Source organism: Anser brachyrhynchus (assembly GCF_964034855.1).
Source record: "Anser brachyrhynchus genome assembly, chromosome: 1".
Taxonomy (NCBI): domain Eukaryota; kingdom Metazoa; phylum Chordata; class Aves; order Anseriformes; family Anatidae; genus Anser; species Anser brachyrhynchus.
Window position 1 is genome coordinate 59,878,774 of NC_137694.1, and position 14,217 is coordinate 59,892,990.

General features: G+C 42.2%; 1 protein-coding gene across 3 annotated transcripts; it reads left to right on the plus strand.

Annotated features, from left to right (window-relative positions):
• Positions 1-4,935: 4,935 nt before the first annotated feature.
• On the plus strand, positions 4,936-11,652 carry LOC308198921 (uncharacterized protein). Of its 3 annotated transcripts, none has more exons than XM_080602166.1 (3): positions 4,936-5,301; positions 9,390-10,476; positions 10,950-11,652. In XM_080602166.1, exons 2-3 carry the CDS (start codon positions 9,910-9,912, stop codon positions 11,601-11,603), a joined length of 1,221 nt encoding a protein of 406 aa, XP_080458292.1. In that variant the 5' UTR covers positions 4,936-5,301; positions 9,390-9,909; the 3' UTR covers positions 11,604-11,652. The 3 variants fall into 3 exon arrangements, with proteins under 3 accessions (XP_080458292.1, XP_080458291.1, XP_080458293.1); XM_080602165.1 differs by lacking the exon at positions 4,936-5,301 and adding an exon at positions 8,154-8,976; XM_080602167.1 differs by lacking the exon at positions 4,936-5,301 and adding an exon at positions 8,154-8,913.
• Positions 11,653-14,217: the final 2,565 nt, after the last annotated feature.

A 14,217-nucleotide genomic window follows, 5' to 3' on the forward strand; every position in this document is an offset into this window, starting at 1 on the left:
TTGAGAAGTATTTTAAAGTGTACAACCCCATTTCTTTAACATCCCAAATACCATTGCTTTGGATCTTCTGCCTTCAGTCTTGGGGAAAATCAAGTAAGGAGATGTCCTGGTTTCAGCCAGGATAGGGTTGTTTTTCTTCATAGGGGCTGGTATGCGCATGTTTTGGATTTAGAAGAAAAATAATGCTGATAACACAGGGGTGTTTCAGTTGTCGCAGAGCAGTGCTTACACAGAGCCAAGGACTTGTCAGCTTCTCATGCTGCCCTGCCAGCGAGGAGGCTGGGGGTGCACCAGGAGATGGGAGGTGACAGAGCCAGGACAAGTGACCCAGACTGGCCCAAGGGATGTCCCACAGCGTGTGTGTGGTGTCATGCTGAGCAACAAAACTCGGGGGGGCCAGTGCTCAGGATGGGGGCTGGGCATCAGTCAGCGAGTGGTGAGCAACTGCATTAGGCACCACTTGCTTTGTACATTCTCCTATCATTAGTATTATTTCCCTTCCTCTTCTGTCTTATTAAACTGTCTTTATCACAACACACGAGTTTTTCCTGTTTTTTTTTTTATTCTCTCCCCATCCCACTGTGGGATGGAGGAGTGAGGAAATGGCTGTGTGGTGCTCAGCTGCCTGCTGGGTTAAACCACAACAAAGCTGCATGTGAATGCTCAAAAAAAATTTATTCAGTTTTTTTTACTGGTCTCTTTCAGAAGTTTCCCATCGTTTTGTTGGACACAATGTGTATACTGATGCAAAGATTACATCCTAAAACCATCTCAAAATATTTAGTTGTAATGTGGAAGCAGTGGTAATCCCTTCTCAATATTTTTAACTTACTTTAAGGTAGGTCATGGCCTGATATACATATATTTGTGTGTGAAAATGCATTTAAATAGCACACAACCTTGTGGTTAAAATTTATGTTCACAACTGTGATGTCCTTGTCCTACAACTGAGCTCCCGATTTTGTAGGAAATGAGGCAACTGAGCAGTGGGTATGAGGTAAAATGGTGTCTGTATTGCTTTTGCTGCATTTTATAAGCTGAGTAACTTCATGGCTCAGTAACACTCATATGGAGTGCATCCAAAGAAAACTCACTCATCTTATAACCTAGTTTTGGTGCGTCAGTATACACTTCCCTGTCAATCTGTGTTGACCCAATACTGTTGACTGTTCTTATTTCTCTTAATATATGATATATATATATATAGCTGCCTAATATATACTGTAGGTGTTTCTAAAAGGGAAGACTAAACTGACAAACGTGACGTATTCGTTGAAAGCTTGCCAAGACCCTTTGTAGGCTAGCGTACCTCTGCCACAAACCCTCTTGTTTGCCATAGCCTCATTTCTAGTTTCTTGTATTTCCATTACTCAGTCTTGTCTTACAAGAAAGAAAAAAAAGGAAATTCATGTGTTATGTAAGCAAAATACTTTAGCGCGTGGTCTTATCCTTTTCATGGGGAAGTGGATGATTTAAGTTGCTTGGTGCTTCACTCTAGGTTGCTTGTATCAGCTAGATCAACACTGGTCTTCCTGCTTTGTGTTGTCTCACTGTTATTGGTGCCATAGCACAAAGGCTGCAGTGTTGACTTATGAATAAAAGGAGGTAAAAAGAGAAGGTATCATCTAGATTTCATGTGTAGACAACTAAGCTTGTCAAATTGTTCCGTTGGAAGGACGTTGCCCTTTCAAATCGAGGGTGTGCCTAGTTCATTTTTTAATTACACTCTCTTCAGTATTGGCTTGCTTTTACGGACTTCTATGCACAAGTATTGAGCATCTGCAAATTTAATTCTGGGTGTTCCATTAGTCTGTTTTCTTCTTGAAGTGATCAAGCATGAACAGTATTTCATTTGGTCGCTTCCTTTGTTGAATGTATTGAGGCACCAAATCTGAACTTATTCCAGTCAAATGGCAATACACAGCTAATTACTTTACCTTTTTTTTTTTTTTTTTTTTTCCTCTTTTAGAGTCTGGGATTTGGAAGGAAATGAGAAGGCCCATTTTGTTTTACGTTCTCCTGGAATGAGTGTGTGCTGGCATCCTGATGAGGCTTTTGAGGATGTACTTTCCAGCTCTTCATCACTACCACCTTTAAAATAACAGGAGGATGTACTTCTCTAAACTATGAATCTTTGATGCTATAGTAGGATTTAAGTTTGGGGAGCCTGTGGATGTTGGAACTAGATATTGGAAAGACCTGCTAATGTGAAATCACTGTAAATAAGTTCTCAATCACATTCTCCTCTTTTATCATCAATCCCTTGCTCTTCCCATGAGAGATACTCCTTATTGATTACATACATCAGTCATTGCTGATTGCATATTAACTACAGTTACCAGAGGAAAATTTTTATCAGTCATGATAGCACGATTCACTGATTACATAGACTCCTGTAAAGCAAGCCAAGTATCTGTTTGACGTTACCAAGAGAAAAACATTCAGCTTCATTAGCTGAATTACTCTAGTCCTTGCAATCGTGGATTTAGTATTCCTGATGTGTGAATCAATAATTGCCTTAAGTAGCTACAAATAGCTGTTCAGGTCACCATAAAAACACACCAAACAACAGAAAAAAAGCAGTCAAATCAGGTATCAAAATATTTATTTCGCTATAGAGAGGAAGGATGGGTACTCTTACTATAGTTTCCACCAGTATCTTAGTCCTTACTGAGAAGACTGTTGACTCCAGTGTCATCAAAACTGAATGTTTGCCACTATATATGCTACGGGGCAGTTTAGTTACTAGATTAGCCCTAAGCTAATTAGGGCCCTGATAAGCCCTAATTAGCCCTATTTTTTCTGTGCAAAAATATTGAAATATTACACCAGTCTTACATATTAGCTTGTTTTTAGTCTGACCCTTATCAAAGAGCTGGCAAAGGAGAGGTTTTTTTTAGTAAATAAAAGCCCCTTCAAAAAACTAATAAAGCCTTACAGACTGGTGGTTACTGAAAAGCTTATTGAAGTTCAAAATGCTTGCTGCAACATGCCTTCTAGTTTGCAGAACAGCGTGTTTCTGTGACAGCTATCTTTTCCCAAGCAAATTTGGATGTTGGGGGACGGGAGTAGGTGGGGATGGGAGAGGAGGGGACAGAGTATTTTTAATGCTGCTTTGCCTTCCTTAATTGTTGTTCATGACTATCGGAAAGCCATCCTCCTCATTGAGAATAGATTTTTTTATCATTTCATAAGGAAGCTCTTTCTACATGGCTTAACAAAACACAAATATATTTTATGTTAACAGCAAAAGCTTAGATAAAATCTGTTACAAATTGTTAGGGGATAAAGCAGTAGTAGGCATATAAAATCAGTAAGCATGAATCCAGTTGCGGGAAATGATTGGCTTATATGGGATATCACTCGCTCCAGGTATTTTTATGCACAGGACATGTATTTCTTCAGTCTCTCCTTAAGGAGCACATGAAGTGATGGGGCTACTTTGGTGAAAGAGCACTTAAATGCTCAATGTATTACACCTCCTTTTCAGTAAACAAATGAACATTCATCAGCAATTACGGAATCAGTACAGATCATTCTTTTTCATGCTTATTTCTATCAATATTTATCTGTTAAAAATACTATGCTGTTTCTTTTTGTCCACTTCAGATAGCATCTCTACTGTTTACCTCTCATTGTAAGGTTTATGCATTTATTACAATCATAAATACCTTAGTAGAGTCGCTAACTACTTCAGTTTTCCTGTTCCAAATTGAAATGTAAGCTGCAGGAAAGCTCAGTTTTTCCCTCAGCTTCTTCACAAAGAGTAGACAATGTGTCCCTTCTTTAAAATTATGGTTTTGATACTTAATCCGTAGTTGTTTGCAGAACAGTTTTTTACATGGAATGTCTGTTTTAGTTATCCGCAGGATAAGAGTCCTGTCCATGCTGATCGAGCCAGATTATTCAGGTACAAGTGCTATCTATATTTTGTTGTCTCCGTTTTGTTTTTGATATAGTCTGTGTATATGCAAGCACTTACTTGGGAGTTTAGGGACAACTGTGTCTCTTCAACCATTTTTAGTGGGACCTGCTCCATAATCTTAGCGAAATTTGTGAACGACTGTGGTGGTTTTACTCAGGTGGGCAGCCGAGCTCCACCACAACCGCTCTCTCACTCCCCCTCCTCAGAGGAATGGAGAGAAAATACGATGAAAAGGGCTCAAGGGTTGAGATAAGGACAGGGAGATCACGCAGTAATTATTGTGACGGGCAAAACAGACTCAGCATAGGGAGATAGTAAGATTTATTGCCTATTACTAACAAACCAGAGAAGCGAGAAACAAAGGAAAGAAACCAAAAGCACCTTCCCCCCCATCCACCCTCTTCCACCTCCTCCCCCCGAGCAGCGCAGGGGAGGGCGGGAATGGGGGTTATGGTCAGTCTATAGCGCTTCTTCGCCGCCGCTCCTTCTCGGTCACTCTCGTCCCCTGTGCTGTGGGGTCCCTCCCACGGCATGCAGTCCTTGCTGAACTGATCCGGCGTGGGCTGCCCACAGGCAGCAGCTCTTCAAGAACTGCTCCAGATATTGGTCTGTACCACAGGGTCCATCCCCCAGGAGCAAACTGCTCCAACCTGGATCCCCCACGGGCAGCAGCTCCTGCCGGGTCACCTGCTGCTGCGTGGGCTCCTCTCCACGGGCTACAGGTCCGGCCCGGAATCTGCTCCGGCAGGGGTCTTCCACAGGCCGCAGCCTCCGTCGCTGCAGGTCCACCTGCTCCACCGTGGTCTCCTCCACGGGCTGCACCGTGGAATCCTGCTCCACCGCGGTACTCCATGGGCTGCAGGGGGCCTGCCTGCTTCACCATGGTCCTGGCCACAGGCCGCAGGGGACTTGTGCTCCGGCGCCTGGAGCACCTCTCCCTCTCCTTCTTAACTAACCTTGGCACCTGCAAGGCTGTTCCTCACTCCTCTCAATCTCCTAGCCGCTGTGCAGTGCAGCGTTTTTTTTTCCCTGTCTTAAATATGCTCTCACAGAGGCGCAAAACATCACTTACTGGCTCAGCTCTGGTCAGCAGTGGGGCCCTTACCAAACATGGGACAGCTTCTAGATCCTTCTCACAGAAGCCACCCCTATGGCCCCCTGCTACCAAAACCTTGCCACGTAAACCCACTACAATGACCATGACTTTTTCTGTTCCACAACAACATGCATACAGGGCTGTGGGTGGTGAATCATTTACAAGCCATTTCTCTGAATTTATTTCTTTGGTATCAGTGGAATATCTGATGGCTTCACACAGTTACTCACAAGGGAGAAAACTCCAGCATGTGTGCACTTCTGTTAGGAATATTTGAAAGGTATGTTCATTTTATTCATAGGTGGTCCCGAGTGAATGAAAACCTGTTTGCAACCAGTAGCTACTGAAACTGGCTAGCAGATAATCAGATTTTTCAGTTTGATTTCTGTTTTATTTTAACTGTGTTTATTAAGGAGTATTAGATATGCGGGGAGTTGCTCGTGTAACTTGGTATATGTGGTATAATAATCACTTATGGTAAGTTGTATTGATATTACTCTTGTTCTTTTTTTAAGCCCATTCTTACTGGTACGGCAGCTGTAGGATCTGGACTGACATGGCACAGAACTCTTCCATTATGTGCAGTTGGAGGAGACCATAAAATTTTCTTTTGGGTAACTGAAATGTAAAATAACCATTTGCTTCCAATATTAAAGTTTACAGCATGATATCCTTTTTGTAGAAAATCAAAGGAAATTACTCTTTGTACTGGTATTCATTCACATGGAGAATACAAGAACAGAACAAGTAAAATAGGAAACGTTTTCTGTTTGATTTTCAGCTCGCAAATGCAACAACTTTTGTACATAAAAATCAGATATCATTCATTTGACACTTTGTTACTTCCCTTAAAACATACGCTTTTTTAACATGGTATTTGGTGTGAATTTATTTTTTAATTTTTTTTAAAGAGATTTTGTATCTGACAGTCTCAGTTGTGTCTCAGTTAGTTCAGAGAGTACCTACAGCAACAACAGCTGTCTTTGCCTTAACTTTCTGTACCATCACTGTTTTATAAGAAAGAAATACAATATGTAGTGTCTTAAAATGTTGTCTGTGAATGTGTTTGTTGAAAAAAGTATTTCCACAAACAGGAAAGAAGCTAATGGTGTAATCAGAATAATTTTAAGCAGTATTATTTCTATTAAGATGACAGAGGGTTTCAGTTCTAGTATACCAAACAGCTTGTGGTGGTGTTGTTTGTTTGTTGTTTTTTTTCTATTTACAGCCTTTTACAGGAAAGTCAGGGTTTTAAAGTTCTGTTTATTTGTTTAGTTTTTTTCACAAAGATGTTCTACTGCTGCCCACTTTAAAATATCAAATGTATAAAGTTGTTCTGTAACACTGCTTCTCCTGGAAGTCACACTCCATTTTTCTGTATGTACCTATCCACTTTTAAAGCATGTTTCTTCTTTTTAATGTGTTATCTGTTAAGGTTTTCCAGTCACCTTGGACTATGGGCTAATTTTTAAAGAAATTTTGAATATCTACAGATGAAAAAATCAAGATTAACTCTTGTTTATTTGTAGATTTATCTGAGCTACCAGCAAACTAAAAGACATTTACCACCTATTCCAAGATGCGATCATTATTGATTTATATTTATCAATGTAAATAGTTTTTTTAGAAAAATTATTTAGTAATTAAATTGGTACAGTTATAACCCGTAAGGTCTTTTTTACTTCAGGATTGTCATATGTAGTCTAAATTGAATTGCCCTCTTCTAAACAAGATAGACTTTCTGTATGTTATCACCATTTTCTTCTGTGTTAAATTTCTTAATATTCAGTAAAATATTGCCACAAAACAAACAAACAAAAAGCAATAATTAGCCTAGACTAGGAACTTCAGTTTGTTTAGCTGGTAATGCCCCACCTCCCTAAACCGTGATATAATCGGGCAACTGCAACAATCTGAAAGACCTCTTTTGACTTTCTCCAGCGGGGTTCCCATCTGCTACAGCTTGCTCTCCAGTTATCCTTACTAAGGAGACAAAACCTGCAATTATCACTGAATTTACTTCTGCTAATTTTGGAGAAAAGTAATTCCAAGTCCCAAATATAAACGACTTCAATAGATAGAAATTTGAGGAGTCCAAAATAGTGAAACCTGAAAGACTGCTTACTTTGCTAGGCTTTCTATGAACGAGGTCATTATTAAAACAATATTTGAGATCCTTCTATGGAAAGCAAGAAAATTATTTAATCCAAAAGCCAGATGCCACAAAGAGTAAATAGAGTTGGTGTAAGGGTATCTAACAGATTTAAATGCGGGTAAATATTTTGATACTACAGCAGTGTCCAATCATAAGCAGTTGCATGCAACTTTTTGAGCCCCTTTTTTAAATTTTTTCCCAAGTCATTCACCCACGCACATACAATGCAACAAAACCAGAATTAGTAATAAAAGTAAGTATTAGATAAACTTATAAAAACGTTTTGGTTATTCCAGCTGGTTATAAGAAAGCACCAAAAGTTCAGAACATGCAAAATAGCCCAGAGAAGTTGATAAAAGTGCAAATGAGCCTCAAAAGTGCGACTGCTTCGCATGCAACCAAGAATCGTATAGCAGTGTTCTTGGTGTCTTTGCTGAAGTGCATTGTCTTTGGTCATACAGGATCAGACTGAAGGGTTTGCCTTTGGTTATTCCATTTCACCAAGCATCTCATCACTTGTCTTAATGTTGGCGTTGTCCAGTGCCTGTTGGCTTTAGATCGTAAAAGGTCATGGAAGACAAGCTGTGGTAATGCAGCTAGAGCTAGGAGCTGCATCTTCCCAAGTAATGTCATTGTGCCTCTGCTGTGACCTTCTCAATTCACTTTTGACCCTGTTGCAACATAATCAAAGCATCTCTCCAGCTCATCTCTCTCCTTATCTTCTGCTTTTCCTTCCATCTCTACCTAGTCTTTAATTTTGAGCCAAAATACCGCACTGCAGTTTATCTGAGCTCTTTCCTTACCTGTGTATGCCTTTTCCAAGACTCCTGGGAGACACCCTCAGAACTGAAAGTACTTCTGAAGTAAAAGAAATAATGTGTTATTTTTTGATCGTGGAATGACAAACAAAAGTAGGCCTCCGTTGATTTTCATGACAAAGCTTACCCTGGTTTTGTCTGGGAAAGAGTTAATTTTCTTCTTCTTAGTTGGTATGGTGCTGTGTTTTGGATTTAGGATGAGAATGCTGCTGCTAACACACTGGTGTTTCAGTTGTGACAGAGCAGTGCTTACACAGAGCCAAGGACTCGTCAACTTCTCGTGCTGCCCTGCCAGCGAGGAGGCTGGAGATGCTCAAAGAAAAGCTGGGAAGGGACAGAGCCAGAACAGGAGACCCAGACTGGCCCAAGGGATGTCCCATTCCATATGGCATCATGCTGAACAACAAAACTTTGGGGCTTGGCCAGGGATGGAGGGGTGCTGTTTGGGGACTGGCTGGGTATCAATTGGTGGGTGGTTAGCAATTGCATTGTGCATCATTCATTTTGTATATATATTATTGCTGCTGTTGTTGTTATTGTTTTCCCTCCCTTTCCTGTCTCAACTCACAAGTTCTACGTTTTTTTTTCCCAATTCTCTCCGCCATCCCACCGAGAGTGTGGGGGAATGAGCGAACGGCTGTGTGGTGCTTAGTGGCCTGCCAGGTTAAACCACAACAAGAGAGTAACACCAATGTATATACATTGGCTCAGAAACGTTTTTAATACAAACGAGTACTGTTTGGGGCATCGTAATTTAAGTCCAGTCTGGCATTCCACCTAGCATGATGTAGTGCTGGCAAGTGAGAGGACCCTACAGGAAAAGAGCCATGGACTTCCTGGCTGACAACTGCAACATTTTCAGGAAGCATTTCATCATTTAACCATTCTGCTTCCTACCTGGAAAAAAAGAAGTGCTCATGTAAGCCCTGCAATAGTGAAGTAGCTACAACCAGGTGATGGCATGGAGAATGTAAAACATATGGTAAAAAAATGACAAAATTTTAAGTCATGGAAGTCTGGTCATGGTCTTATATGGAAGACCTACAGTCATGGTCTTATATGGAAGACCTACAGAAAATAAAAGATGATAACTTGGTAGATAGTCATATTGAATGTAACCATACCGTGTGCTGACAGATACACCAAAACCGTGATCTTCAGTATTGATTAATTAAATTATGTACCAATATTTCTGAAGAGAAAACTGCTTATTCAGAAACGAATGACTTCCCCTTAATGTAACACGCTCCCGAGTGCTATTTCACAAAAAATAGTTCAGATTATTAAATTATAAACAAGGCTAATATTTTAATGTGTAAGATAAACCCAAAAACTATGGAAACGGTATTTCGGTGCAAAGTGACGGTTGCCTAATGAATATTTTTTCCCCCTTAGCAATGAACAAAATGGTTATAATCATCTGGCCAAGCTTTTTGTTAGAAATGATGCTGCTACTATCTTGAGAGAGCTGGAATGCGAGTTTTCCTACAATAAGAAAGTTCAGTTGGAAGGCACCTTCAAAGATCGAGTCCAACTGCCTGACCTCTTCAGGGCCAGCCAAAAGTTAAAGCATATTATTGAGGGCATTGCCCAAATGCCTCTGGAACACAGGAAGGCACGGGGCGTCAACCACCTCACTAGGAAGCCTGTTCCAGTGTTTGACCACCCCACAGTAAAGACTTGTTTACTGATGTCCAGTCTGAGCTTCACCTGGTGCAGCTTTGTGACATTTCATGCACTCTAGCATTCTTGCTTCAGAAGATGTCAAGGTTGCAAACCAGAGCCACACTGTGATAACATCGTGGTGACACAGGGGCGTCATGGTGATGTTTGAGCTTCCCCCACCAGAACCCCCAGACAGTCCCGTTGAGTCTCACTTGCTGACTGGCAGGACAACAAGCAGCTGTTCACAGAAATGGCTGCAGATGGAAACTCGAGTGACAATGAGGTGAATGAAATTAAACAGGAGCCACTTCCAGAAGAAACGTCATACGTTTTTGCTCCAGACAAGCTGTTTGAGTCTTTGGACTCCCCTCCTCCTGAACCTCTGGGACAGGATAAAGGAGCAGCTTGGGATGCTCCTGTAGCATCAACAAGGGAAGAAAAAGATCCCCAAGCTCTCACTGATGACCACGAGACCAAACATGTTCCTCATAATTCTTCTGAGGAGAACGCTGGCAACGGCAACGTCTTCTCATCCCTCAGCTTCCCAAAGAAACTCTGGCAACTGGCTGAGAGTGACGAATTTAAGGCCATCTGGTGGGGTTACTCTGGAAACTATATCGTGATCGATGAGGAAATGTTTAAAGTGGAAGTGCTGGGAAGGACAAGGCCTCCGAGAGTTTTTGAGACTGAGAGTATGAAAAGTTTCATTCGTCAACTTAATCTGTACGGATTCACCAAACTGCAACAGGACTTGCAAAGATCTCCCTCGCCTCCTGAATTTCCAAAAGAAGAGGATGCATTTTCTGATCATAGGAAGGTACCTCTATTGCTCCACACGTGAACCAATTCTCACAATATTCTGGTGGGAGAGATGGATGTTCCAATAAAATAAGCCTTGGCAATGGAGGAGATGAGGATAACAGTAGATGTTCTGATCTTAATTTCTTTTTCAGGCTACTTCCAGGTATTTTTGAGGTAGCATTGCTGAGTAGTAGAAATGCAGATAAAATACATTTGGGTTGTATCCAATGAGGTTGAACCCATGGAGCAGAAAGATAAATAAATCGGGCTATGATGAGTCTACTTACTTTAAGACATTTGCAACGTACCAGAACTGTATCATCAGGACTGTATCATTAAGTTTTAGTCAGCCTAAGCTTTAGGCTTAAACTGACAATAGATCTTTTTAACCCATGATTGCCTTTAACAATCAAAATTCTTAGTTCTTGTATCTTGCTGTTTCTCAGTCCCAAACCGGTAGCAACTAATTCTTCTCCTTTGCATTTTTAGATACTCTACTACCATAACCCCAACTTCAAGAGAGATTCTCCCCACCTGCTCAAGAACTGCAAGCGACGAGTTGCTCTGAAGAGGAAAGCCCTGCAGGCGGGGCTGGATGAGAGCTGCCCCAGCAGCAGCCTCTATGCCCAGCCTGGGTGGAGAGATGCTGATATGGATGAGGAGGACCCGCTGGCAGCAGCTCCAGAAGAAGACACACAGCCAGCGGCACCCGCGGGGTCGTCACTCCCCAAGCGCTGGGCAAAAGCCACCCCTCAAGCCAGCGGTGCCCATACAGCCTCGCAGGGCGCTGCTCCCACCCTGCCAGATCCTGCTGCAGCAGCAGGCAGGGACAAGCAGCAGCGCCTGGACCCCTCCCTGCTGCTGTCAAACAGCAGCCAGACCTCAGCTGCCGTTCCTGCTCCCTCCCCACACCACGTCCTACCTGCCCAGATTCCCCTGTGCCCAAATGCAGGAGCTCCGAAGGCTCCCTCGGCCGCCCTGCTTCCCTTCGGTCACCCACTCTTTCCAGTGGCCTTGCTGGCAGCAGCCTCTGCTATGGCCATGCTGCAGCCACCCAGCTGGCAGCCCCTGGCAGCCCCCCACTGCCCGACCTGCACCTGCGACCAAGACAGGGCAGCTGCAGGCGACAGAATGGCACCCTAGCATGGGACCCACTGGAGACAGAAGGGATAGCAGCACCCCCTTACAGGTTCATAGTCTGTTAGTTCATAGATTGATTGTTCTGGAGTTAATCTGGTTGAATAACAAAACTTTTCCAGTTCCAGTTGTCTTTTTCTTCTTATTATTATTATTTTTAAATGCGGAAATCTCAGATTGAATTTGTATTCAATCTCTCAAAAGGAAGTAGAATCAACTGTTCTAACATCAATTTGATCATTTTCCATAACAGACGAGCTCTCTAGGTTCTTAGTCATAGAGAGTAAACGACTGGATAATGTTTGCACGCCACATGCACCGAGGATGCTCTTCCTAATGATGACTTCTAACGGAAAGTTAGGAGAGAGTAATTAAATAACAGCATTTTAATTATGGAAGACTCAGAAAGGGAATGTCACAGAATCACAGAATCACAAAACTGCGGGGGTTGGAAGGGACCTCAAGAGATCATCGGGTCCAAACCCCTGCCAGAGCAGGTTCCCTAGAGCAGGTTGCCCAGGTAGGCATCCAGACGGGCCTTGAATATCTCCAGAGAAGGAGACTCCACAACCTCCCTGGGCAGCCTGTTCCAGTGCTCCGTCACCCTCACCGTTCTTTCGCATGTTGGTGCGGAACTGCCTGTCATCCAATTTGTGGCCATTGCCCCTTGTCCTGTCCCCACAAACCACTGAAAAGAGGTTGGCCAAATCCCTCTGTCTCCCACGCTTAAGATATTCGTAAACATTAATAAGATCCCCAATTCACCTTAGGGTGAATGCTCGCAAAGTTAACACTAAATGGGCAGGCAGTAACAACCCTTGATTTAATTTCTGAGCTAACATTTACGAAGGAGCTGAGAAACCAATTGCTTTGGCGAGCCCAAACCTGAAAAAACAGAGTTCAGAAGCTATGAAAAGATACATATTGAGCCTTTACTGTCATAGGAATGTTATAATGGCTATAAATTTGAGAAGTATTTTAAATTGTACAACCCCATTTCTCTAACATCCCAAATACCATTGCTTTGGATCTTCTGCCTTCAGTCTTGGGGAAAATCAAGTAAGGAGATGTCCTGGCTTCAGCCAGGGTAGGGTTGTTTTTCTTCATAGGGGCTGGTATGCGCATGTTTTGGATTTAGAAGAAAAATAATGCTGATAACACAGGGGTGTTTCAGTTGTTGCAGAGCAGTGCTTACACAGAGCCAAGGACTTGTCAGCTTCTCATGCTGCCCTGCCAGCGAGGAGGCTGGGGGTGCACCAGGAGATGGGAGGTGACAGAGCCAGGACAAGTGACCCAGACTGGCCCAAGGGATGTCCCACAGCGTGTGTGTGGTGTCATGCTGAGCAACAAAACTCGGGGGGGGCCAGTGCTCAGGATGGGGGCTGGGCATCAGTCAGCGAGTGGTGAGCAACTGCATTAGGCACCACTTGCTTTGTACATTCTCCTATCATTAGTATTATTTCCCTTCCTCTTCTGTCTTATTAAACTGTCTTTATCACAACCCACGAGTTTTTACTTTTTTTTTTTTTTTTTATTCTCTCCCCATCCCACTGTTGTATGGAGGAGTGAGGAAATGGCTGTGTGGTGCTCAGCTGCCTGCTGGGTTAAACCACAACAAAGCTGCATGTGAATGCTCAAAAAAAAATGTATTCAGTTTTGTTTACTGGTCTCTTTCAGAAGTTTCCCATCGTTTTGTTGGACACAATGTGTATACTGATGCAAAGATTACATCCTAAAACCATCTCAAAATATTTAGTTGTAAAGTGGAAGCAGTGGTAATCCCTTTTCAATATTTTTAACTTACTTTAAGATAGGTCATGGCCTGATATCTGGTGAAAATTTCAGCCTGGCAAAAACTGCTTCTTCCTGTGATGCTGCTGGAATTTCCATTACATTCAGCTTTCAGTTACCAGCTATGAATTAACCAGTTCCAACCTTCCTCTAACTGCTGTGGAGTAGCTTGTTGGACAGAAGACTCTTTTCATAGGAGGCCTCCAGCTGCTAATTACTGTTTGAATATACTCTAAGTTCTGTGGAAAACTACATACTAATTACAGGTGAATGCATTAAATGTGTTTTTTCTACATGAAATGTATTATTTGTGCTTTAAATTATTTCCCTCCAGAAATGGGAAGCAGAACCTACTTAAACGATGTGCCAGAGTACAGATGAAATTTTCAAAGTGCAGAGAGGCAGCCAAGCTGTAAGGACCTTCACCATTTTCCCTTGTAACGCAGCAAGTGGACTTACTGCATCTAATATGCTTGCTGTAGTGAGCAGCAGTCTGACTCATCTCCTCCCTGTCACCATCCAGAGGATCCAGTGGACCCGTTCCAGGTGTTACCATAGGACTCAAGTCCCTCGAATCCATATAATGCAGGACTTTTTTGTGTTCTGGTTGCCAGAGACACACTAACTGGTTTCCATTTGGACTCAGCTGCCTAAAAGCCATAAAATAAATAAATAAACAAACAAATAAGTTTTCCCTTTTTTGTTTTGGGCTGTAGAGAGTTAAAAGCAACTGGCTGAATATATATAACCAAAAGGAAATCCCTGTGTGTAGGAAACTAGAAAATGCTGAGCTAGAACTTAAACAATGTGTTAACATCAAGATAGTTTT

Bases quoted from the DNA above. Each gene is read 5' to 3' on its own strand.
- LOC308198921 (XM_080602166.1), top strand. From the start codon at position 9,910: ATGGCTGCAGATGGAAACTCGAGTGACAATGAGGTGAATGAAATTAAA. The intron at 10,477-10,949 runs GTACCTCTATTG...TTGCATTTTTAG, and splicing joins CATTTTCTGATCATAGGAAG to ATACTCTACTACCATAACCC.